The 23,252-nt window shown below is 37.0% G+C and overlaps 2 protein-coding genes across 2 annotated transcripts; one reads left to right on the top strand and one right to left on the bottom strand.

Moving 5' to 3' along the window:
- Nucleotides 1-13,570: 13,570 nt before the first annotated feature.
- LOC120255931 (uncharacterized mitochondrial protein AtMg00810-like) lies at nucleotides 13,571-14,116 on the bottom strand. Its single transcript, XM_039263697.1, has one exon. It carries the CDS (start codon nucleotides 14,114-14,116, stop codon nucleotides 13,571-13,573), a length of 546 nt encoding a protein of 181 aa, XP_039119631.1.
- A 5,421-nt stretch (nucleotides 14,117-19,537) lies between these two features.
- On the top strand, nucleotides 19,538-21,315 carry LOC120255927 (allene oxide synthase 2-like). Its single transcript, XM_039263694.1, has one exon. It carries the CDS (start codon nucleotides 19,693-19,695, stop codon nucleotides 21,178-21,180), a length of 1,488 nt encoding a protein of 495 aa, XP_039119628.1. The 5' UTR covers nucleotides 19,538-19,692; the 3' UTR covers nucleotides 21,181-21,315.
- Nucleotides 21,316-23,252: the final 1,937 nt, after the last annotated feature.

The raw sequence follows: 23,252 nt of genomic DNA, 5'->3' as shown, positions 1-23,252 counted from the left end.
TGTCACTCACTCAAAATGGTTACCAACAAGAACTCTCAACCCTAGTGTCACTCTAGTGGAGTATTCATACAATCAAGCATTCAAGGTTGGAACTCACAATAAACATCAATTAATTGAAAGCATAATAAAGAGATTCAATGAAACGAATACATCCTAGGGTTCACAAATGCCCAAGTACCCACTAGGGGGTTTAGTTCTCCATGGAGCTAGATACAATCAATGAAATCGAATGTAAAAGCATAGAATCCATAGAAAACCCCCTCGATAGTTGTAGAGATGGTATTGTGGAGAGTCCTCTACTCATCGCAAGGGTCCCTTTGTCCGGCCTAGGATACACCTCGCCGGATCGATGCCGACGAAAGCTCTCCCAATAACCTTCTTCCAAACGGCGCGTAATGTCAGAGCCATAGAATCTCTCCAAATCCCTAGCCAATACCCCTCAAAACCCTAGCCAAAACCCTCTCTCAAGTTGGGGAAAAGATGGAGAAAAGAATGCTGAAATCGGCTTTTAAAGGGCTGGAATCGGGATTCCACACGCCCCTGTGAGCGCCCCTGTGGATTTTTCGCACGGGCGTGCAGAATTTTCACACGCCCGTGTGGATTCTCTGTTTTCCAGTTTTCTCAGCCGGCTGTAAACAGTGCTGATGCAGTACTTTTGCTGCAGTGTTTGCTGTAGTACCGTCCTGAAATACTCCGAATCCATGCTTTCATCGAGGTAACGCAAATGGGCACACGTTTACGTCGTGGATCGTTTTGCTTCTTCACTAACGGACATGTTGATGGATATCTTGTTCTATATGCACAAGTCGGAATGCTTGAATGTGACTGCCTTTGTGCCCCTCCAAAATGTTGTGCAAACTCGAATACGAGGAGGTTGGCACACATTCCCGCATCTCGAAGCCGACCTATGTCTTCACGTTTGAACCTTAGCAAGATTTCCTCCAAATTGGTGCATTACGACCCACATTGGCTTCTTTCTCTCATAATCGGCCTCACAACCCTACCTGCATGAAAGTAACATAAATACACACATGTTAGTGTTAAAACCCAAGAAAAGTAATGCTCAACACAAGGAAAGAACACTTCGCATTCTTATCGCACAAGCACTTATCAGGAACATATTATTATTTGTTCTTCTTACTTTGAATACAAATTCCCTTGATTTTTCTTCCAATATAGAGCAGCAATTATCTTCAAACACGACTAAAAAACCCTAGGAAAGAAGTGTCTTTCTCTCCTTTACAATGAGCCATGAAGATGTTGGTTACCTCCTCCTTTTCTTCAGTTAATAGAGTAACATCTTTGTCTGTTGGTTTCTCTCTGAACCAACAGTTAGCTTTAATATGACCAAACCTTTTGCACTGATAACATTGAATATTGCTTCTATACCCCTTTTGTTCATTTCCTTGCTGCTTCTGCTTCGTTCCTCTTCCTCTTGCTCTCCCTCGTCCAAAACCTCTGAATGAGCCCCTTCCTCTTCCTCTTGGTGGGAACCGACTAGATTCCCTTGATGATGACGGTTCTGATCTGACATGGAGAACCTTTTCTTTAACTTGATCAGCTTGACTGACTAGCCTTGCTTCATGAGCCTTCAAAGATCCAGTAAGAACATCCAAGGTTAGCTTAGTAATGTCCTTGGACTCTTCAATCGCCGTCACTACATGATTAAACTTGGCCCCCATGCTTATCAGCACCTTGCCGACCACCATAGCTTCAGAGATAGTGTCTCCAAGCCTCTTCATTTCGTTCACCATCTCTTCAACGCGAGTAATGAAGTCTTCACCACTCTCATTGTTCTTAATCTTGAGGTTTTCAAAACCTTGTCGCAGTCCTTGCAACTTCACTGCCTTTAGCTTGGGGTCACCTTGATAATGTCGTTTCAAACGATCCCAAGCCGCTTTCGCTGTCTTAACTGCCTCTATGCGAGAGAATACCTTGCGGTTCACGGCTTGTTGGATCAAGTAGAGGGCCTTTTAGTCTCTCTTCTTGTGCTCCTTCATCCTTGCCTCATCTTCACCTTCTGGGATTCCCTTCTCAATCAAATCCCACAAGTTTTGAGAACGAAACAGCGTTCTCATCATGATACTCCAAGCTCCATAGTCTTCACCATCGAACATTGGTAAAGGGAGCATACCATTTGCAGCCATGTTTGCAACTTTAGAACACAGCCAAGAGATAGAACAACACACACAGGTGGATCAAGTGAAGAGCTCTGATACCACTGTTCTCACAGCACAAATGGAGATGATGAGATAAGGGTGGGAGTGTCTTTTTTAGGGAGCTAGAACAAAAAGAGTATATCACAAACACACAAAATAACTTTACTAGCATAGAAAGAAAGTTCAACAAAGCAGATACATATATTTAGTGCTAGAAAACAACACACACATTAACAAAACATTCCAACAATACAGTGGCCCACAACATGTCTAATTCTACTAATAAACATACCATGGCTTCAGTCTCCAAAAACATTAAAGGATGGGCATAACACTGTATCAAACACCTTCTTATAAATTGGCTATATCCTCTCTAAGATTCTGATAAGCAGCTTTCACATCAGAATCCAATACATCCAAAATCTCTTCTATTCACTGATGGTCTTCAGTCAATATACCAACATAATAATCTAATTTTAGTGAAAAAAATATTTGTTTCTATGATTGAAGATTTTGGATGGATCTTTCTTTATCATCTTTGAATTTGACTTATGTTAGACTCTCTTTTCTTGGATAAATGAGATTTTTTTTATTTCATATAAAAATATTTTTCCACGGGTGTAAAGTGACTTGTCCATGCATATTATTAAAAAAATTATATTAAAAATAAAATTAAAATTAAAAATCTACCGGCTTGTGTTAGCATCACCAATGTAACCCAGTCTTGTATAATATTTTGAAGTTAGAAAATCGTAGTGCTTTTGAAATTTTTATTTTTATTTTATTTTTTTACAATGTATACGAAATATTGCATATCTCATAAAACTGAGATGAATAGTTAGTAATATATTTTTACTATTTATATTTTTAGTGAGCCTGCAAAATATTTTTATTTGCTTATGAACTTGTATGATTTAAAATCAATTTTAGAAAATTGTAAATATATATATCTATATATATTCTTATCTTTCCCTTTTACCTATCATTGAATGGTAATTATAGTTTGGGATTTTTATAAATAAACTTTTTTCTTTATGAAAAAATGGATGAACATAATTTATTAATATAATACAGAAGAAGATAATAACAATGAGGATAACAAAACAAAAACTTAACAGAGGTGAAATGAAACAGAGATGATACTAAAATCAATTTTACAAAATTGCAAAAACATATCATTGAAGGATAATGATAGTTTGGGATTTTTATAAATAAATTTTTAAAGAAAATGGATAAACATAATTTATTAATATAATGCAGAAGAAGATAATAACGATGAGGATAACAAAACAAAAACTTAACAAAGATGTGACAAGAATTAGATGCACACCAGGAGCGGATGGAGACAAACAACAACTACAACATCCAGATATGAGCAGGACAAAGCAAAACTACTAGCTAACACGTGGTTGAATCAGGAGGATTGCTTTCTAAGATGTTAGGTCCTTCGAGGGCTTTGGCTAGCAGTCTCGTCATGTCAAGGCTTTGTTTTTATTTTCGGTAGTGGCTCAAGTTAGATGTTTTCAAGAATTTGGAGTTGTATTTATTTAGGCAATAAACTTATAACCAATTTTGCATATAAATGATAGGTGTGCTGATGCTATAAAAGTGAAAATATGGGTATTTCTTTATATCCAAATATTCGACCATAATGCTGAAAATAAGGAGGTTTCCCATGCCATGAAGCTTAAGCTACCCTATTGGAGCCCCAAGTGAACCAGACCATAAGAGTTCTCATTTTTCTCCCAATGCCAAGTCATGGATCCAATGCCAAGTCATGGATCCATACCCTCAATTACCATTCCTGAAAGGCATCCTTGAACTTTAAGGAGATTATTATTGATGGTGGTTTCCAGAAGAGAGATGAATTCGAATACCATGAGGTATTGGCTCTGCCATTCAAGAAATTGGTTGGGCCAAACTTCCCTTGGCGATAGCCCATCAAGCCATCTATCTAGCCAAAAAAGGATAGATCTACTACTCTAGAGAGTATGTCAGCTTCCAAAAGGAAGACATCTCTACAATTAAGAATGCCTCTTCAAAAGAATGATCTTCAATTCAATGAAGTATGCAAGGGAAATTATGATCAGTCGAGCTAATTATAATTGAAAGAGATAAGTAATAACCAATAAAAGTTATTGTTTTTAGAAATCTTCCTCCACCATTTTCTAAGAAGGGCATGATTAATATCTTGTAAGCTCATAACACCCCCCAGCCACTTGCTTCTTCAATTTGCAAATGCGGGCCCAAGCAACAAGTTGATATTTCGTACAAGCTTGGTCTTTACCATTGCATAAAAAGCCTATTCAAATTTTAACAATTTCCTGGATTATCTATTTTTTAAGCTCAAACAATGATATGCAATAGGTGGAAATAATGCACAGAGTACTGACTTAGGGGTCATTTGGCATTGTTGCCAATTCATGTTTATTGTTTTCAATTTCATGTTTTGGAAACAAAACTAAGAAAACATGTTTGGCATCTTGTTTTCTTTTTAAAAAATTTTGGTAACAATCCTCATGTTTCCAAAAAAAATCCAGAAAACAACATTTATATGTTTATAATTTTTTTTTAAAACATTTTCAAAACTCTTCCTCCCATCATGAAACTCTTTCTCTTCTAGGCCTCTCTCTCTCTCGCTCTCCTTTTATTTTTTAATTACTTTTAATTTTTAATTTTTTAAACAAATATCAAATTTTTTTTACAAATTAATACTAATAATTTAAAAAAATATATATTTTTTTAAGAAAAATATTTATAAAAATTTATTATTTGGGCTTGATATTTTACAAATTAGTTTATATAGTATAAAAATTATAATTTTTAGAAAGTATTTGTGAAATTATTTTTTGACCCTTGATTTTTATTAACAAGGATATAGCATATAAAATACATATATATATATATTGGAAAAATATTTGTAAAAATCTATTGTATGAGATATTGACTTTTTACTTGATCTCAAAATAAAATTATGACTATGTCTCTATATTGCCCCTTCTCTCCCTCTATTATTTTTAAAAGTCGGATGGATCCAATTTGCATATATATATATATATATATATATATATATATATATATATATATATATATATATATATATATATATATATAATTTTTTAAGGCAAACCCCCAAATATTTTTTTGTTTCAAATGGTGCAATTTTTATGAGATAATTTTTACCCATACTATACTAATCTATGTTATTAAATTTATTTAAAAAAACAATCAAGTAAACTAATATGAAAAATAAAGTTTTATAAAAAAAATAAAAAATTTGAATTTGAAAAAACTGATAAAAAAAGCATCATAATAATTTTGTGCTAACTAAAAGTGTTTTTGTTTTGAGCTTTTTAAAATACATAGCAGGTAGTGTATCCAAACATGTTTTTGTTTTCAAAAAATTGAAAATATAAAAAACAAAACAAAAGCAAAACTAAAACAAAAAAAATGAAAAAATAGAAACAATATCAAACGACCCCTTAATTAGTGTTAATTTTCCACTTATAGACATGTATTGGAGTTTCCAAAAAATATATAAAAAAATTATTATTTATAAAATTATATAAATAAAATATAGTTTCTATAAGGGCATATCAGTAATGACATGTCTTCTATAAAAGTATGCATGAGAAATTCCCAAAGTAATATTCAAGAATTTAAAATAAGTTTTAGGGTTTGTTTGGACGCATAATAAATTTTTTCTAAAGAATTTTATTATATAGGATTCGAAAATGATTTCTATGGAATTTAGTACCGGAAAAATTCCTATGGAATTGTGTTTGGATAAGCACCCGAAAATTTTTCCATAGGAATTTTATTTTAAAAATATTTTTTTTCTCTTTATTGTTTTATATATATAACCATTTTTTTTTTAAATTAATTAAGAGTGAATAAACATCAAAATAAGATCACTAAGCAAAAAATATTCACATGTCCCATAATGAAATGGTAATCAGTTGCCCACTTTTTCAAATCATGGGAAGCCATTGGCTAGAGTTGTTAACCTAATGTAATTCCTACAAATAGAATTAATTATAGTTCATTCAAACCAAATCAAAGATGACCACATAAAAAAAAACTAAAATAATAGAATAATTCCAACCATTTAAACAACTTGCTTTATAATTTTCTCCAGATATGAGAGAAATTATCTGCTTAAACAAAAGAATGAATATGTGCTAGTGAGTTTCAGCAACTTTGAATATGTGCTAATGATTATAGTTCACAAACATCTTCATTCAAGTCATATATCAAAAATCTAATGAGAATACAACACAATGAAATTGATAGTTTGATTTATCTTCACTTGATCTATAGAACTCTTGCAAGGAACACAACATAAGGAAAAACATTTGAACAGAAATCATCTATTGTGACATTCATCTGATAGAAATCTTCTATCAAATTATATTGGCAAGCTAGCAATGTAGACAAATACATCAGGCTGAATTCCCAACCTAAGCATTTCATCGAACACTTGTGAGACAAGATCAAAACACCGGATCTTCAGCAAACCATTCATCAAATCACTGACCATTCTCATCTTTGAGACCAATCTTGATCCAAGCATTAGTTTGAGAACCCCGAAAGCATCCATGGCCATGTTGTTCTGGAGATAGGCTTGGATTAGAAAGTCAAAAGGAGAGGTGGAGGAGAAGTGGCAAACGTTAGTGGATTTGACTAGTGCGTTGAAGGCGACGACGGGGGAGGTCCGGCAAGATACGAGGGAGTGGATAAGCGATGAGGCTGGTCAGTAGAGGTTGGCGCGGAAAAGGGAGAGAGCGAGGATGAAGTGGAGGAGGAGGCGAGCATCGGAGTCAACGGTGCGGAAGAGGAGAAGCTCGATGTGGCGAGGTCTGAGGCGGCCGTAGATGAAGGGCGTGCAAGAGACGAGGTCACGAATCGAAAAGTAAAGAAAAAAATTATTTTGGTCCAACCTCTTTTTAAAATTACTATGGAATCATATGATTCCATAGTAATTTTATATTATCAAAATAGTATCCAAACACCCCTTATTATAATTTCCTACATAATATCAAATTCCATAGGAATTGTGATAATTCCTATGGAATTTAGTGGTACCCAAACAGGCCCTTAATAATTTTATAAATATTTTCAAACATTGTTTATAAAATACTATTTATAAATATGTCTCTAAGATTGCCATTGCTTATTCATAATTTTAAAAAAAGTAAATCAGAAACTGTTCTGCCAAGTTTGGTAGGAGACCAAAAGAAAGTGCCAAGCAAGCTTAAAGAGTTTTTAAACGCTGCTCACGTGTGCAGGAGGTCGTCTGATGAGTTAGCAACATCTTTAAAATTCAATTTAGCATCTGACAAGGCTAATAATATGGCGCTTGGGTGAAGGAGTAAGAGGGAGAGGCGAGCCAATAGACGCTTGGAGGGGTTCGTTACTGATACCACAATAACCAATCACTGAGTAGCTAAGGGCACTCCTTATTAGAAGTATATTATGCCTACCTAGCATACTATATATAAAAAGGAAGGAAGATTGAAGAAGAAGTTAGAGAATTGAGAAGAGAGTTGAGGTAGGGAGCTCCGGCGAGTGTCTGACGGCAACCGGAATCAAAAGAAAGGTGTCCTTCCATTATTTTATTGTTTTCTATATGTACTAAGCTGGATCTATTGATTTACCAGCTCTATTTTGGATTGATGATGAAGAACTTGGTTAGATCTATTGAATTTCCATTGATTGAGTGGTAATCATTTAAATCTGATAATGATCCTGTTATCTTGATGTTCTAGTAATGAATGAATGGTTTTCAGTGGAGATTTACTGAAATCATTGTTTACATTTGAAGAGTTGATTCTTTGATACAAATATGGTTGAGAATTAAATTCATTCATTACATTTGGTGCTTTCATTGAGATATATTTGAACTCAAGGTATTAGAGGCTTATTTCTTGGTAAATTATAATGAAATGAGGTTACTAGAATGAAGGAATTGTATGCAAGAGTAGATATGATTCTTACTATAATGGAACAAAGAGAGGAAAGAATCATGCAGGCCATGAATCAAAGGGATGAGGAAGGCAAGGAGTTAAAACAATCATTCAATACTATATCCAAGTATATAGAGGCTCAACAAATCCAAGGACCCAACAGTGCTTCTTCTTCACTACCTCAACCTACCTTAGTGGATTCATTAGAAGAGCCAATTCCTAGAAGAACACAAAGTTACCATCATCGATCAATGAAGATGGATTTCCCTAGGTTTGAGACGAAGTGAGGTGCTTCAATGGATATGTAAAGCTGAACAATATTTTCAATATTTTGGAGTTGAAGAAATGGAGAGATTGCAGGGTTTATTTCATTCATGGCCATAAATGTTTGCACTTTATAATTATGTGACTACAAAACTTTTTTTTTTTATAACACAAAAGCCACTTAACTTTTCTCCGGTTGCACCTGTGGCTATAATGGCCTGTTTTAAGGCTTTTTTCGGTGAGTTTACTGATGTGGCGTTGATATGGCACAGACATATCATTGATGTGGCACAGGAAACAGCCTTAAAACAAGCCATTATGGCCACAAGTGCAACCAAAGAAAAATTAAGTGGCTTTTGTGTTATAAAAAAAAGTTTTGTGGCCACAGCATTATTAAGTGCAAACATTTGTGGCCATGAGTGAAATGAACCCAGAGATTGAAGCTTGCAATGATTTATTTTAAAGGTCCAGTTGTACCTTGGTATCAAATCCTACAGAAATCAAGGCTTTTAACATCCTGGGCATCATTGGTGAGAGCATTGGAGCTAGCTTATGGGCCATCAGCGTATGAGAGTCCATCTTATGAATTTTTCACATTGTTTTAAGAGGATTCTGTTTCAAATTATTAATTTACCTTCACTACATTAGCCAATAGAGTAGAAGGCATGTCTCCTTCAGTTCTTGTATTTCAGATTTATCTAAAGATTGAAGAAGGATAATCAGAATGATGTTATACCATCGAGGCCTGAATCAATTCTAGCAGTAGTAGCTTTGGCAAAATTGTATGAAGAGAAGTATATTAATTAATGAGAACAAAACAATGAGCAGTAGCCATACAATCCTGATTTGACCTCTAATACTAATCCTAAGGCTTCATTTCACTGGTGGCCACAAATGTTTGTAATTTATATCTTTGTCACCACAAATGTTTTTTTTTGTAACCGAATGATCACATAACTTTTCTCTGGGAGCATCTATGGCCATAAAGCTTCTCTGATTATAGATAAGACAGATGAACAATAAATTAAATTTTAGATATATGTGTTTGACAGTTTGCAAAAGTTGTTGTTAAAATATCAACATGTATTTTATGTACCCAAAGGTCTTCCACCATCAAGGAATTGTTATCATAGAATTCCACTATTGGATGGAGCACAACCTGTGAAGTTCAAACGTGATAAGTATCCTTACTGTCAAAACTCAGAGATTGAATTAATGGTGTCTTAAATGTTGCAAGTAGGGATGGAAACGGGTCAAGTCAAGTGCGGGTTTTGCCATACCCGCACCTAAACCCGCTACCCCGCTCCATACCCGAACCCAGACCCAACAGATTTTCAAAACCCCAACCCACACCCACACCCACACCCACACCGACGGGTAATCGGGTACCCGCGGGTATACCCGTCCCGCCTTGATCTTATTTAAAAACATTTAAAATAAAATTAAAATACCAAATAAAAATTAACAATATCAATTAAAAATCATAGTTTTTTTTGTTTGAATGAATACCATAGAGTAGGAATTGAAAAAATATATTCAAAGCAACACAAAATAGACAATTTCAACACCATAGAGTAGGAATTTAAAAACCCTAACAAAAAAATTGAATATATATAATTGGGTATATTTATTAATTGAATTTCGGGTCGGGTTCGGGTTTGGGTTCGGGTTTGGGTTCGGGTTTGGTATCAGGATTCCCATACCCGCACGCGCAGCCGCTTTACATTAGTCAGGTATTACTTGAACCCGACCCGAAACCCGGTCAAACCGGGTTTTTCTCGTCAAACTCAAGTCGGGTCTGGTCGGGTCAGATCGGGTTGGATCGGGTTTGGGGATTATTGCCATCCCTTGTTGCAAGAAGGGTTGATAGAGACTAGCAACAACCCATTTTCTTTACCAATTATATTGATAATAAAAAAAAAAGATGGTTCATGACGATTTTGTTTAGATTATAGGGCTTTCAATTCCATAACTATAAAGATGTCGTTCCAATTCTTGTAGTAGATGAGCTTCTGGATGAGTTATATTGAGCCAAAAAATTTTCCAAGCTTGACTTAAGGTCAGGGTATCATCAAGTGCTATTACATGATGAAGACAAACACAAGGCTACCTTCAGGATACACCATGGCAATTTTCAATGGCGAGTCATGCCCTTTGGATATATTATCCAATGCACCTGCAACCTTTCAGTCACTCTTGAATGGAATTTTCCATTTTTCTATGAGAAGGTTTATCATAATTTTTTTTATGACATCCTAATTTATAGCTGATATTTGGAGAGTCACCTCAAACATTTGGAGTTGGTGTTGTTGACTTTAATTGATAATCATCTATATGCCAAATACTCAAAATGCAGTTTTGGAATATTACAAATTGAATATTTGGGACATTTAGTTTCTATTAATGGTGTTCAGATGGACAAATTGAAAGTGGAGCCAATTTTGTAGTGGAAGGAACCAAAGAACATAAAACAATTAAAGGGGTTTTTGGGGCTCAGTGGGTACTACATAAGGTTTATTCAGAATTATGCTACTATATATAGCTTCTCCACTCACTGATTTGCTCAAAAAAGATTGTTTCAATTGGTCATTTATAGCTCATGAAGCTTTTTCCAAGTTGAAGAATGCTAGCACATGTTCTAAGATTACTAGATTTTACATTGCCATTCACATTGGAGACAAATGCCTCTGGAATAGGCATAGGAGCAGTTACCTCAACCAATGCAGTTATCCTATAGCATATTTTTCCAAGAAATTATCTTCAGCTATGCAGAAGCAATCTAATTATATGAGGAGAATTGTTTGCAATAACAGAAGCTATGGGAAAATTTTGATACTACTTAATGGGGCATAAATTTGTCATCAAAACAAATCAAGAGGCCTTGAAACACCTATGTCAACAAACCATACAAACTCCAGAACAGTAAAGATGCATGCCTAAATTGCTGGGTTATGATTTTTCAATAGAATACAAGCCAGAAAGAGAGAATATTATTGTTGATGCTTTATTAAGGAGTTTTTTGGATTTCTCTTCCAGACAATGTGACATAAGTACTCAACTTCAACAATTACAATTAAGTGATCCCAAGTGTGCAAGTTTAATTCAGTAATTGCAATCACAACAACAGGTGGATGGAAGATATGTCTGGAAAAATAATTTTCTCTGGTTTGATGGAAAAATTTGGTGCCCGATAATCCTGAAATCAAATCTACATTGTTACAGGAGGATCATGATACTAAATTAGGGGATCATGCAGGGTCTTTAAGAACTTATGCTAGGTTATCACTGTAATATTTTTGGCAAGGTATGAGAAAAGATGTTGCTATTTTGTGAATAATTGTTTGATTTACCAAAAGGCCAAAACAACTCACACTTATCGTGGAGGATTGCTACAGACATTTCCAATTCCAAACCAAATTTAGGAAGATATTGCAATGGATTTTATTGTGGGTTTTTCCATTGTCCAGAGGTTATACAGTTATATATGTATTGATAGGCTGTCCAAGTTTGGGTATTTTATTCCATTTAGGGTGACTTTAATAGCATAACGGTGGCAAATGCTTTTATTCATAATGTGGTTAAACTACATGGAGTTCCCAGATCAATAGTGAGTGACAGAGATAGCAAATTCATGACCAAATTCTTCCAACATCTCTTCAAGGCAATGGGAACTACTCTGGCTATGTCTTCATCTTACCATCCACAGACGGATGGACAATCAGAAGCTTTGAATAAATGTTTAGAGATGTATTTACGTTGCTTTGTCTTAGAAAATCATAAGGCCTTGATTCAGGTATTACCTTGGGTATAATATTGGTATAACACTGCATTTCATAGTAGTGCAGATATAACACCAGTTCAAATTGTCTATGGTGGGGATCCTCCACAATTGCTCACCTATTATTCTAATGAGAAAGATCCTCTTGAGGTGGCTACTCTTCTTCAGCAGAGAGACATAGTCATAGCATAGTTGAAGCAAAATCTTTTTAAAGACCAGGTGAGAATGAAGAAAATGGCAGATAAAAAAAGAACTGAATTGTCTTTTGAAAAGGGTGATTGGGTATTAGTTAAACTACAACCCTGTAGACAACATTCATTGGTTTTAAGGAAAAATCAGAAGCTCAGTATGAGGTATTTTGGGCCATTTAAAGTTCTGCAGAAAATTGGATTTGTTGCTTATAAACTAGAATTGTCACTAGAAGCTCGTTTACATCCAGTACCTATTCACAGTTTAGAACAATTCTGCACAAAGGCCAACAAGTTATATAGGTATTGGTGCAATGGGAGAGTATGTCATCCAACGACAATACTTGGGAAGATCTTGATCAATTAATGGAGCAATATCAAAATCTAGACCTTGGGGACAAGGTCTGTTTTAATGGAGGGGGTAATGTTCTGGCAGGTTTGGCGGGAGGGAAAGAGATGCCAAGCAAGCTGGAAGAGCTATTAAACACTGCTCATGTGCGTGGGAGGTCGTCTGTGTTACAATCTGGATATGAGATCAAGTATGAAGGAGGAAGTGAAAACAAGTCTTCAAATCATAGAAGAAAAGAAAGAGCAAGGAAAAAAAGTTGAGCAGGAGGAACTCAAAGGATTTCACTCAGTTCATCTCAATCTCCACTAGAGAGCAATTACATAATTCCAAAGTGACCAGCCCAAAACAACACTAATACCAACACACCTGACACAAACATGACGTTGATTGAAAACATAGTACAATACAAACTATTATCATACCCCCACAAAACACAAACAGACGAAACCCACTACACACAACTTCCCACAAAGCCAATTCATCAGGTTCTCAACATATTAGCTCCTTCAAACTTTAGCCATGTGATTTTAAATCACCCTTTTAACACCTTCCCTTGATTCAAAATCACAGATACCAAGCATTGCTCTTATGTAGTTGTGTTTCTGAACTCCCAGAGGCTTAGTAAAAATATCAGCTAACTGATTCTCAGTATTACAGTGCTTCAATTCTATTACCCCACTTGAAATCAAATCACGTATGAAATCGAAGCGAATATCGATATGTTTTGTTCTTCCATGCTAAGCCGGGTTTTTGGCAATTGTGATCGTGGACTTGTTGTCGCAATATACTACCGTAGCCTCCCTTTGTTTCATTAGGCAACCCTTCCAGCACCTTTCGCAGCCAAACAGCTTGACATGCTGCCATTGTCACTGCCACATATTCTGCCTCCGTTGTCGATAGAGCTGTGATGTCTTGCCCCATGATACATCCTCAGTTCCAAGGTTAAAGATCATCCCGGATGTGCTCTTTCTATCATCAGTGCAACCTCCCCAATCGCTGTCTGAATATCCTTGCAACCTACATTCCATGCTCCTTGAATACCATAGTCCAAGGTTCTTTGTTCCACACAGATATCTCAAGAGACGTTTTCCAGCTCCAAGGTACTGCTTGGTGGGATTAGACATGAATCTAGATAATATTCCAACAGCATAGGATATATCTGGGTGTGTATGTGTCAAATAGAGCAATTTTCCTATAAGTCTTCTATAAACCCAGACATCAGCCTTTCCAGTGCCATCATCTGCTTGCATTTTGCCATTCATGTTCATGGGTGTTGCAGCATGTTTGCATGATTGCATTCCAAATGGCTTAAATATATTCTCCACATATTTTCTCTGTGTAACAAAAATGCCATCTTCATTCTGTTTAACTTCAAGTCCAAGGAAGTAATTTAGTGTGCCTAAGTCCGTCATCTCAAAGGTTTTTTTTTCATGTCAAGCTTAAACAACTCCAACATCTTCAGCGAAGAGCTCATGTAAATAATGTCATCAACATAAATGCACATTAATAGCATGTGATCATCTTCACTCTTCTTCATGTAAATTGTGTGTTCATTAGCACTTCTCTCAAAACCTTACTACAACAAATGGCTATCGATTCTTGCATACCTCTAGGCGCTTGTCTCAAACCATACAGAGCTTTCCTTAATTTATATACTTTGCTTTCATCTCTAGTCTTCACAATCCAATCGGCTGTTCCACATAGACTTCCTCTTGTATTACTCCATTCAAGAATGCCGACTTGATGTCGAAATGATACACTCTCCAATTCAATTGTGCCGCAAGTGCGAAAAGAACTTTCACCATTTCCATCCTTGCAACTGGCCCGAATGCCTCTTCAAAGTCAATCCCTACTTGTTGTACATATCCCTTAGCGACTAGATGGGCTTTGAACTTCTGAACATTACCTTCTGAATCATACTTGGTCTTGTACACCCATTTAAGACCTATCACTTTCTTACCTGGCGGAAGATCCATCAACTCCCATGTCTCATTTCTCTCAATTGAGGTGAGCTCTTTGTCCATAGCCTTTCTCCAAACACCATCTTCGGATGCTTCTTTATAAGTGACCGGGTCTACAACATTTAGAACAAAAGTACAGTTTCTCATAAATATTAGTTAGTAACCTCACCTTCCTTGCTGGTGACCCATCAGTTTGTGCTATTTGTGGAACTTCACCTTCTGAACTATTGCTGGTGGTGAATTCAACTTCTGAAATATTTCTGGTGGTGTATTCAGCAGTCTCAGTACCATCAAAGGTAACATTCTCCTCAACAATCAAAGGAGAATCTTCTAGTTGCCTTGAATCCGTTGCACTTCCTTCTCCCAAACTTTGGAGTGGTGTTCTTGTAGGAACAGATGCTACTTCCTTCCAATTCCAGCTATCATTTTCATGAAACACCACATCTCGACTGATAATGACTTTGTGAGTTGTCAGATTGTACAACTTGTAGGCTTTGGAGTTCATGCTGTATCCAATGAAAATGCACTTCTCTGTTTTCTCATCCAACTTATGTAGTTTTTGCTTAGAAATCAAGGAGAATGCTATACATCCAAAAGTCCTTAGATGACTCATGAAGGACTTCACACTATACCAAGCTTGATACGGTGTCATTCCAATTACTGCATTTGTAGGAGAAATATTAATCAAGTAAGTAGCAGTAACCACCGCCTCTGCCCAGAAGGAGTTCGGAAGCCTCTTGTTCTTCAGTAGACACCTGGTCATCTCCATGATGGTTCTATTCTTTCTTTCCACCACTCCGTTCTGCTGGGGTGTATAAGGTGCGGTGAGTTCTCGTTTGATGTCGTTGTCTTCACAATAGGCAATGAAGTCCTTGTTCATGAATTCTCCACCCCTATCCGAGAGTAGAGTCTTAACTTCATGTCTTGATTGCTTCTCAACAAGGATTCTAAATTTTTGGAAAAACACCAATGCATCAGCCTTGTACTTCATGCAAAATACCCAACACATTCGACTACAATCATCAACAAACAACAAAAAATATTTGTTACCCCCCATGGACTCTGTTTGCATAGGACCACAGATATCCATGTGTACAAGCTGAAGGTTCTCAGTAGCTCTCCAAGCTTGTCCCACAGGAAATGGATTTCTACTTTGCTTCCCAGCAACACAGTCTTCGCACTGATCTCCTTCCATGATGTGTGGTAGCCCCTCTACCATTTCTTCTTGTTCCAACTATTTCAATCCTTTGTAATTCAAGTGGCCATATCTCTCATGCCACAATTTTGAATTCTTCTGAACACTCTCAGCTACATTCAAGCTTCCCATGTTTGTAACATCAAGAGGAAACATATTATTATGTCTACATGGTATGCTAATCAGTTGCACTCCTGTCTTTGAGTCATGAATGGTGCAAGCTTCATTTTCAAATAGAACAGAGTAACCACTTGACAACAATTGTCCTACACTCAAAAGATTGTGAGCTAATCCGGGGATGAATTGAACATTGTGAAGGAGCTTCACTCTTCCCTGCAAAGTGTTCAGAGCTACTGTGCCTTTTCCTTCGATGGAGATCTCCTTGTTATCACCTTACCAAACACCAATTTTAAAGCTTTCATCTAGATTTCTGAAGAGATTCCGTTCACCTGACATATGGTTGGAGCAACCACTGTCCACCAACCACACGGTATCATTTTGAACTCTTGACCCATGTTGTACCATGAATAGATTACTTTCTTCTGTTTCCTCTGCAATGAGAGTGACTGGCTTTTCTTGTTTCTCTGCATTCTTGTCTCTGAACCAACAATCTACTCGAATATGGACATACCTCTTACATAGGTGACATTGAACACTGCTTTTGTAAGTTGAACGTTCACCTTACTGCTGATTCAAGTCTGAACCTCTCGACCTTCCTCTGCCTCAACCTCTTGCCCGAGGCCAACTCCTACCTCGTCCTCGATACGAATATTCATCACCTTCCATGAATCTCGATACTTCACCCCGCACATGGAGCACTTTCTCTTCGGCATCATCAGCTTGGCTTTTAAGTCGAGCTTCTTGAGCTCGCAAGGATCCGCTTAGCTCAGCCATGGTAAGTTTGGTTAAGTCTTTCGATTCTTCAATTGCAACCACCACATGATTGAACTTAGGTCCCAAGCTTCTCATCACTTTACCCACCACCATGGATTCTGACAAAGTGTCTCCCAAGCACCGCATTTGATTTGCTAGGTCTGTCACTCTGGAGATGTAGTTCTGCACTCCTTCATTGTCCTTGATACGTAGATTCTCAAAAGACTGCCTTAAAGCTTGCAGCTTTACTGCCATGACTTTGGTGGCTCCCTAAAACTCCTTCTTTAGAGTATCCCAAGCACCTTTGGAAGTCTTAAGAGCATCAATCCGTGAAAACAAAGGACGATGCAAAGCTTGGTGGATGAGGAACAGAGCATAAGCATCTCTCTTCTTGTTTTCCTTCACCTTAGCTTCATCATCTTCTTTTGAGTAACCATTTTCAACCAGATCCCAGAGATCATGAGACCTAAATAGTGTTTTCATCATAATACTCCAATGTTGGTACTCTTCCCCGTCAAAAACCGGCACTGAAGTCTGAGACATTTGTGGTGGGTTACTACTACTAGACGCCATGAGTCACTCCGATGCACAAGGCTAGTAATGAGCTTTGCAGGATCGCAGAAGCTCTGATACCACTGTTACAATCTGGATATGAGATCAAGTATGAAGGAGGAAGTGAAAACAAGTCTTCAAATCATAGAAGAAAAGAAAGAGCAAGGAAAAAAAGTTACGTTGGAGGAACTCAAAGGATTTCACTCAATTCATCTCAATCTCCACTAGAGAGCAATTACATAATTCCAAAGTGACCAGCCCAAAACAACACTAATACCAACACACCTGACACAAACATGACGTTGATTGAAAATATAGTACAATACAAACTATTATCATACCCCACAAAACACAAACAGACGAAACCCACTACACACAACTTCCCACAAAGCCAATTCATCAGGTTCTCAACATATTAGCTCCTTCAAACTTCAGCCATGTGATTTTAAATCACTCTTTTAACAGTCTGATGAGTTAGCAACATCTTTAAAATTCATTTCAGTAGCTGATGAGACTAAGGAGATGGCGATTGGGCGAAGGAGTAAGAGGGAGAGGCGAGCCAATAAAGACTCTTGGAGGGGCTCATTACTGATGCCATGGTGGCCAATCATGGAGTAGCTAAGGGCACGCCTTATTAGAAGTATGTTATGCCTACCTAGTATACTATATATAAAAAGAAGGAAGATTGAAGCGGAAGTTAGAGAATTGAGAAGAGAGTTGAGACTTGGGTCCGAGTGGCAGGGAACTTTGGCGAGTGTCTCCGGTGGCCTTCCATTATCTTACTATTTTCTATATGTACTAAGCTCGATCTATTGATTTACTAGCGTTATTTTGCTTGATTGTGAGTAGTTGATTACTTTTTATTAATTTTGGATTGATGATGAAGAACTTGGTTAGATCTAGTTGAATTTCTGTTGATTGAATGACAATCATTCAGATCTGATAATATTCCTGTTATCTTGATGTTTTAGTAATGAATGAATGGTTTGCAGTGGAGATTTATTACTGAAATCATTGTTTTCAGTTGAAGAGTTGATTCTTTGATACAAATCCGGTTACAGAAACATGAATTAGTTAATATACAATTATATTAGTTAAAAAGATTTTTAACAACAGTATTAATCAATAACATCAATTTTAAAGATTTGAAGAGTTTTATGAAGTAAATAATCAATAAAAATAAATTCCTGAAGAATGAATACGCCGCTGATCTGGTGCACTTTATTATTATGAAGTTTTTTTTTATAAAGTTATTATTATTATTATGAAGTTGGTTGGAAGTTGTGGAACGTGGGTATGCTGCACGTTGTTTATGGAAATCTTGCAGAGACGGTGCAGCCTGCTATTGAGAGGCGAGTACATATTAGGAAATATAATATAAATATCAGAACTTATAGTTTAGGGTGTGGGGTTGGTAGATCCAAGGACATCTGTAAACGAGACCGCTGTCTAGGTCGTCCAAATTACCAAACAGACATTGGAAAGAAAAAAAATATATATTTGAGGACTGGATGATACACATCTAAAAGACATGCAATGACAAACAGTCAATTAAATATGTCACACGCGTCGTTGAATCATTCGTTCTATGTAGAGGATATAATAAGCTCGATCGACATGGCATTCGCTCTCGTCCTCAGCATTATAAGAGTTATTACTTAGATAAGCTCCACCTTCGCAAATATATATATAGCACCTGGCTTTACACCAGAGGATAAAATAATTATAATAAGTTAATAACAACAATAATCAAGGAGGAAATTATGTTGGAGGTTGATTGAAGTCAATGGATGCTGACTGAAGACGAATGAAGATACATCCATAAGCTGAGTACATCTTATTTACGGTTGATCAGAAACACGCACTCACACTCACACTCAAAGAAATAAAGAAAGAATAATATTTTTTTACATAATAACAAACTCACGTCTTTTAATTCAAACTAGGTTCACGCACAAGCGCTCTACTAAGAAACTTAACAATCAATCTAATAAATTTATCCAAACATAATTCTAAATGTAATATATAAAATAATAAAGATCATAAATACATAAATTTAATAATGTGTAAATGTAATATATAAATAACATAAGATGATATTAATATTAATTCAAGACATACTACGGATAGGTTTGCAGAAATGTTGCAGTCTATGATGTAGATGACTGTTGCATGGAGTTAAGCTGACTTTGTAATGTGTATCAAAGAAAAGAGTACATGTTTTAATTATGATGAAAAATGCATGAGAAGAACTAGAAGTATGTTGTGATATGATTGAAGAGAAGGGGTTTGAGTCGAGTGTAGTGTGTTTTTTCTTTTGCTCTGCTCTATTCTGATTTCTCCTTTGATTTCTCACACTACAGCCAGCTAAGTTCATCTTCAAGGGCAACAAATTAAACCAGAGAAGATGTCATCCTCAAGTTGTAAGATTATGATCCAGGCGGTGGCTGCCGGGGCTGCTCAAGAGTCTAGCCTCCCACTCCCAGTGAAAGAGATCCCCGGGAGCTATGGCATTCCCTTCCTGAGCTCCATCAGAGACCGCCTTGACTTTTACTACTTCCAGGGCCAGGACGATTTCTTCAAGACCCGCATCGAAAAGTACAGCTCCACCGTGTTCCGAGTGAACATGCCCCCAGGGCCTTTCATGGCCCATGACCCGCGTGTCATCGCCGTTCTCGATGCCAAGTCATTTGACGTCCTCTTTGACGTCTCCAAGGTGGAGAAGCGCAACGTCTTGTGCGGCACCTACATGCCATCCACCTCCTTCACTGGTGGTTATCGTGTCTGCGCCTACCTCGATCCATCCGAGCCCACCCATGCTAAGATCAAACAGCTCCTCGTCACCCTACTCGCCTCCCGCAAGTTCTACGTCATCCCGTCCTTCCGTTCTATCTACTCGTCTCTATTCCAGACCATGGAGTCTCAGCTCGCCGCTTCCCTGGGTGCCAAGTCCGACTTCAACAAGCTCAATGATGAAACCGCCTTCGACTTCCTGGGCGATGCGTTCTTCGGGGTCAGCCCGTCCAGCACCAACCTCGGCACCAATGGTCCCTCCAAGGCCACCAAGTGGCTCTTCTTCCAGCTCTGCCCCCTTATGACCCTCGGTCTCCCCAAGATTTTGGAGGAGTTATTCCTCCATACTTTCCCACTCCCACCATTCCTCGCCAAGTCCGACTACAAGGCCCTCTATGCTTACTTCAGCTCCTCGACTGCTCCGGTGCTAGACACGGCCGAGAAGCTCGGGCTTTCCAGGGAGGAGGCTTGCCACAACCTTCTCTTCGCCACAATCTTCAACAGCTACGGTGGCTTCAAGGTGCTATTCCCGGGGATCCTCAAGTGGCTGGCGCTGGCTGATCCGAATTTGCACTCACAACTGGCCAAGGAGATCCGATCTGTCGTCCAGGCAGAGGGAGGGAAGGTAACGCTGGCAGCCATCGAGAAGATGGAACTCACAAAGTCCGTCGTGTATGAAGCCCTGCGCATGGACCCTCCAGTGAAGTTTCAGTACGGCAAGGCCAAGCATGACCTGGTGATTGAAAGCCACGACGCGGCGTATAAGGTGAGCAAGGGAGAGATGATCTTTGGTTACCAGCCCTTTGCGACCAAAGATACCAGGGTTTTTGAAAATGGAGACAAGTTCGTCGGGGACAGGTTTGTGGGGGAGCAAGGAAAGAAGCTTCTCAAGCATGTGCTGTGGTCCAATGGGCACGAGACTGAGAGCCCGACGGTGGAGAACAAGCAATGCGCAGGGAAGGACTTTGTGGTGCTTATCGGGAGGTTGCTCCTCGTCGAGTTCTTTCTCAGATACGATACCTTCACTGCAGAGGTGGGAACCCTACTGCTAGGTGCTCAGGTCACTATTACGTCTTTGACCAAGGCTACATCATTTATTTAGTTGCAACTTTTTTACATGACCAATTAAGCCTGCCTCGTACCGGAGCTAGACCCTCTTGATATCATATTATCGTTCCTACTAGTTTAACTTTGTGGTAATTAATGAGTGAGGATAATCAACTTAATTATGAGAATAAGCTAGGGCCATGCTTGTCATGAGTTTATCTCGAAATCAAGTCGTTTTATTTTTAAGTTAAATAAAATTAAGGAATGATGCTTGTCATGAGATACATATACATATATATATATATATATATTATACACTGGAATTTGCACGTAGTCCAGAATTATAAAAAAATTAAAAAAGCAAATTAAAGGCAACAAATTGAATAAAAAAATGAATTTATAGCGATAACTATGCATTACTAGGGTGAAAATGTATTTTTGTTTAGTTAACTGTGCATTTTTTTAATCATTTCCTGTCTTTGTATTGTTATTTGTAGCTGTTTTTACTTGGTTTATTTTTAAGTTAATATATATGGTTTATTCAATCTATTTTTTTAAAGAAAATATATTTTTTTGTTATACATGGATTAGTGTTTTCTTCACTTAAATATAAAATTAAACAATTAGTATGTTTTGTATCAATATTATCCGAACTGGACCGGATATTGAACTGGTCAAGGTGTCGGATCACCGGGTTATTGGTTCAACCACCAAGTCAATTAGGTCAATGTCGCATCAATTTAAATATTTTAAATAATTTAATTTAATATAATTAATTGGAAAAAAATATGTTATAATTACAAAAACAAATTAATACAACAAATAAAGTATACATGTAAAAGTAAAATACATAAATTTTAATTTTTAATACAATATATATTTTAATACAAACCAGCCGGTTCATATAAAACCGCCCAATACACCAGTTTAATTAAAAAAATTAACATACGGTTCATATCGGTTTTTACCGGTTTAATTACACGTCTGGTCCAACTAGAGAACTGGACCTGTTCTGGCATCAGTTCAACTGGTCAGACCGCCTGTTCGGTCCGATTCTGATAACATTGTTTTGTACTATAGGTTCCAATGTTTTGAAAAAGATCACATGCAAATATGACTGTTTTTCTTGGATATATATATATATATTCAACCGTACATTTTTATGAATTACTGGCAAAATTTATTTTTTAAAAATTAAATAAATAGTTATAATTTATGGTACTTCGTGTATATGAGATAATTATTTTGATATGGAAAATTGGAGACACTAATCCTATTCACATGGGAGTTCTGGTATATAACAGGAGAGACACTGTTTTTGGTTAAACTTAGGGGTGCTTGGATGGAATGAATGAATACTTTAGGAAATGGAAATCATTTTCAAAAATAATATATATCCACATTTGTTGGATGTATGACTGTGAGAATGGTAAAGAATGAAAATGGACTGTATATGTCACACCCATCCCTTTTTCCGAGGTAAATATAGCATCCATCAGTTAAAAATCCATTTTAATTGGAAAACTGGCGCACCGGAAAAACCAAATCAGACTTACAGAACAAGATTAACAACTTTTAAACAAACTACCGGTTCAATTACATGAATACAACAAACATAATTACTCCAACTTGCGGGTACAACCGCTACAAAATCACAACACCAACAACAAAAAGAAAAGAGACTCACTGCAACCTTGACTAGCTCTATACTCATACAGGTGATCTATAGGGTCCTACTCCTACAATTGTACCACATTTCAGTTGGTCGATAGTGGCTCAATAATTTCAAATAATTAAATATAGCGTATAAAAAGATATAAAAGATCAATTTCTCAAAAAATTTCTCAACTTTCCCAAATACTAGAATTTTTGCAAAATGCAACTTTTAAGAGCTTTTAAAACATAAATTCATCATAAATCATCATCAAATCAATTTTCCCAGAAAATACAAATTTTTGTGAGAGATTGCCCTTCTAAGAGCGACAACTGGGCTTCGCCCCCTCATCACAATCCCAAAATAACAGGTAAAGTAAAATATTCTCTCAAATCATCGGCCTAAAAACACTCCCTAACTTAGCCGCCGTCGCGACTAGGTTGAGAGCCGTCAAAGTCTTCATAACCTTGACG

Source organism: Dioscorea cayenensis, unplaced genomic scaffold (genome assembly GCF_009730915.1).
Source record: "Dioscorea cayenensis subsp. rotundata cultivar TDr96_F1 unplaced genomic scaffold, TDr96_F1_v2_PseudoChromosome.rev07_lg8_w22 25.fasta BLBR01001244.1, whole genome shotgun sequence".
Lineage (NCBI taxonomy): Eukaryota > Viridiplantae > Streptophyta > Magnoliopsida > Dioscoreales > Dioscoreaceae > Dioscorea > Dioscorea cayenensis.
The sequence above is the reverse complement of the archived record's forward strand: the minus strand, read 5'-3'. Positions and strand labels throughout refer to the sequence as shown.

What these genes read in the sequence shown, in the direction of transcription:
- LOC120255927 (XM_039263694.1), top strand. Translation starts at nt 19,693, where the DNA reads ATGTCATCCTCAAGTTGTAAGATTATGATCCAGGCGGTGGCTGCCGGG.
- LOC120255931 (XM_039263697.1), bottom strand. Translation starts at nt 14,116, where the DNA reads ATGACGGACTTAGGCACACTAAATTACTTCCTTGGACTTGAAGTTAAA.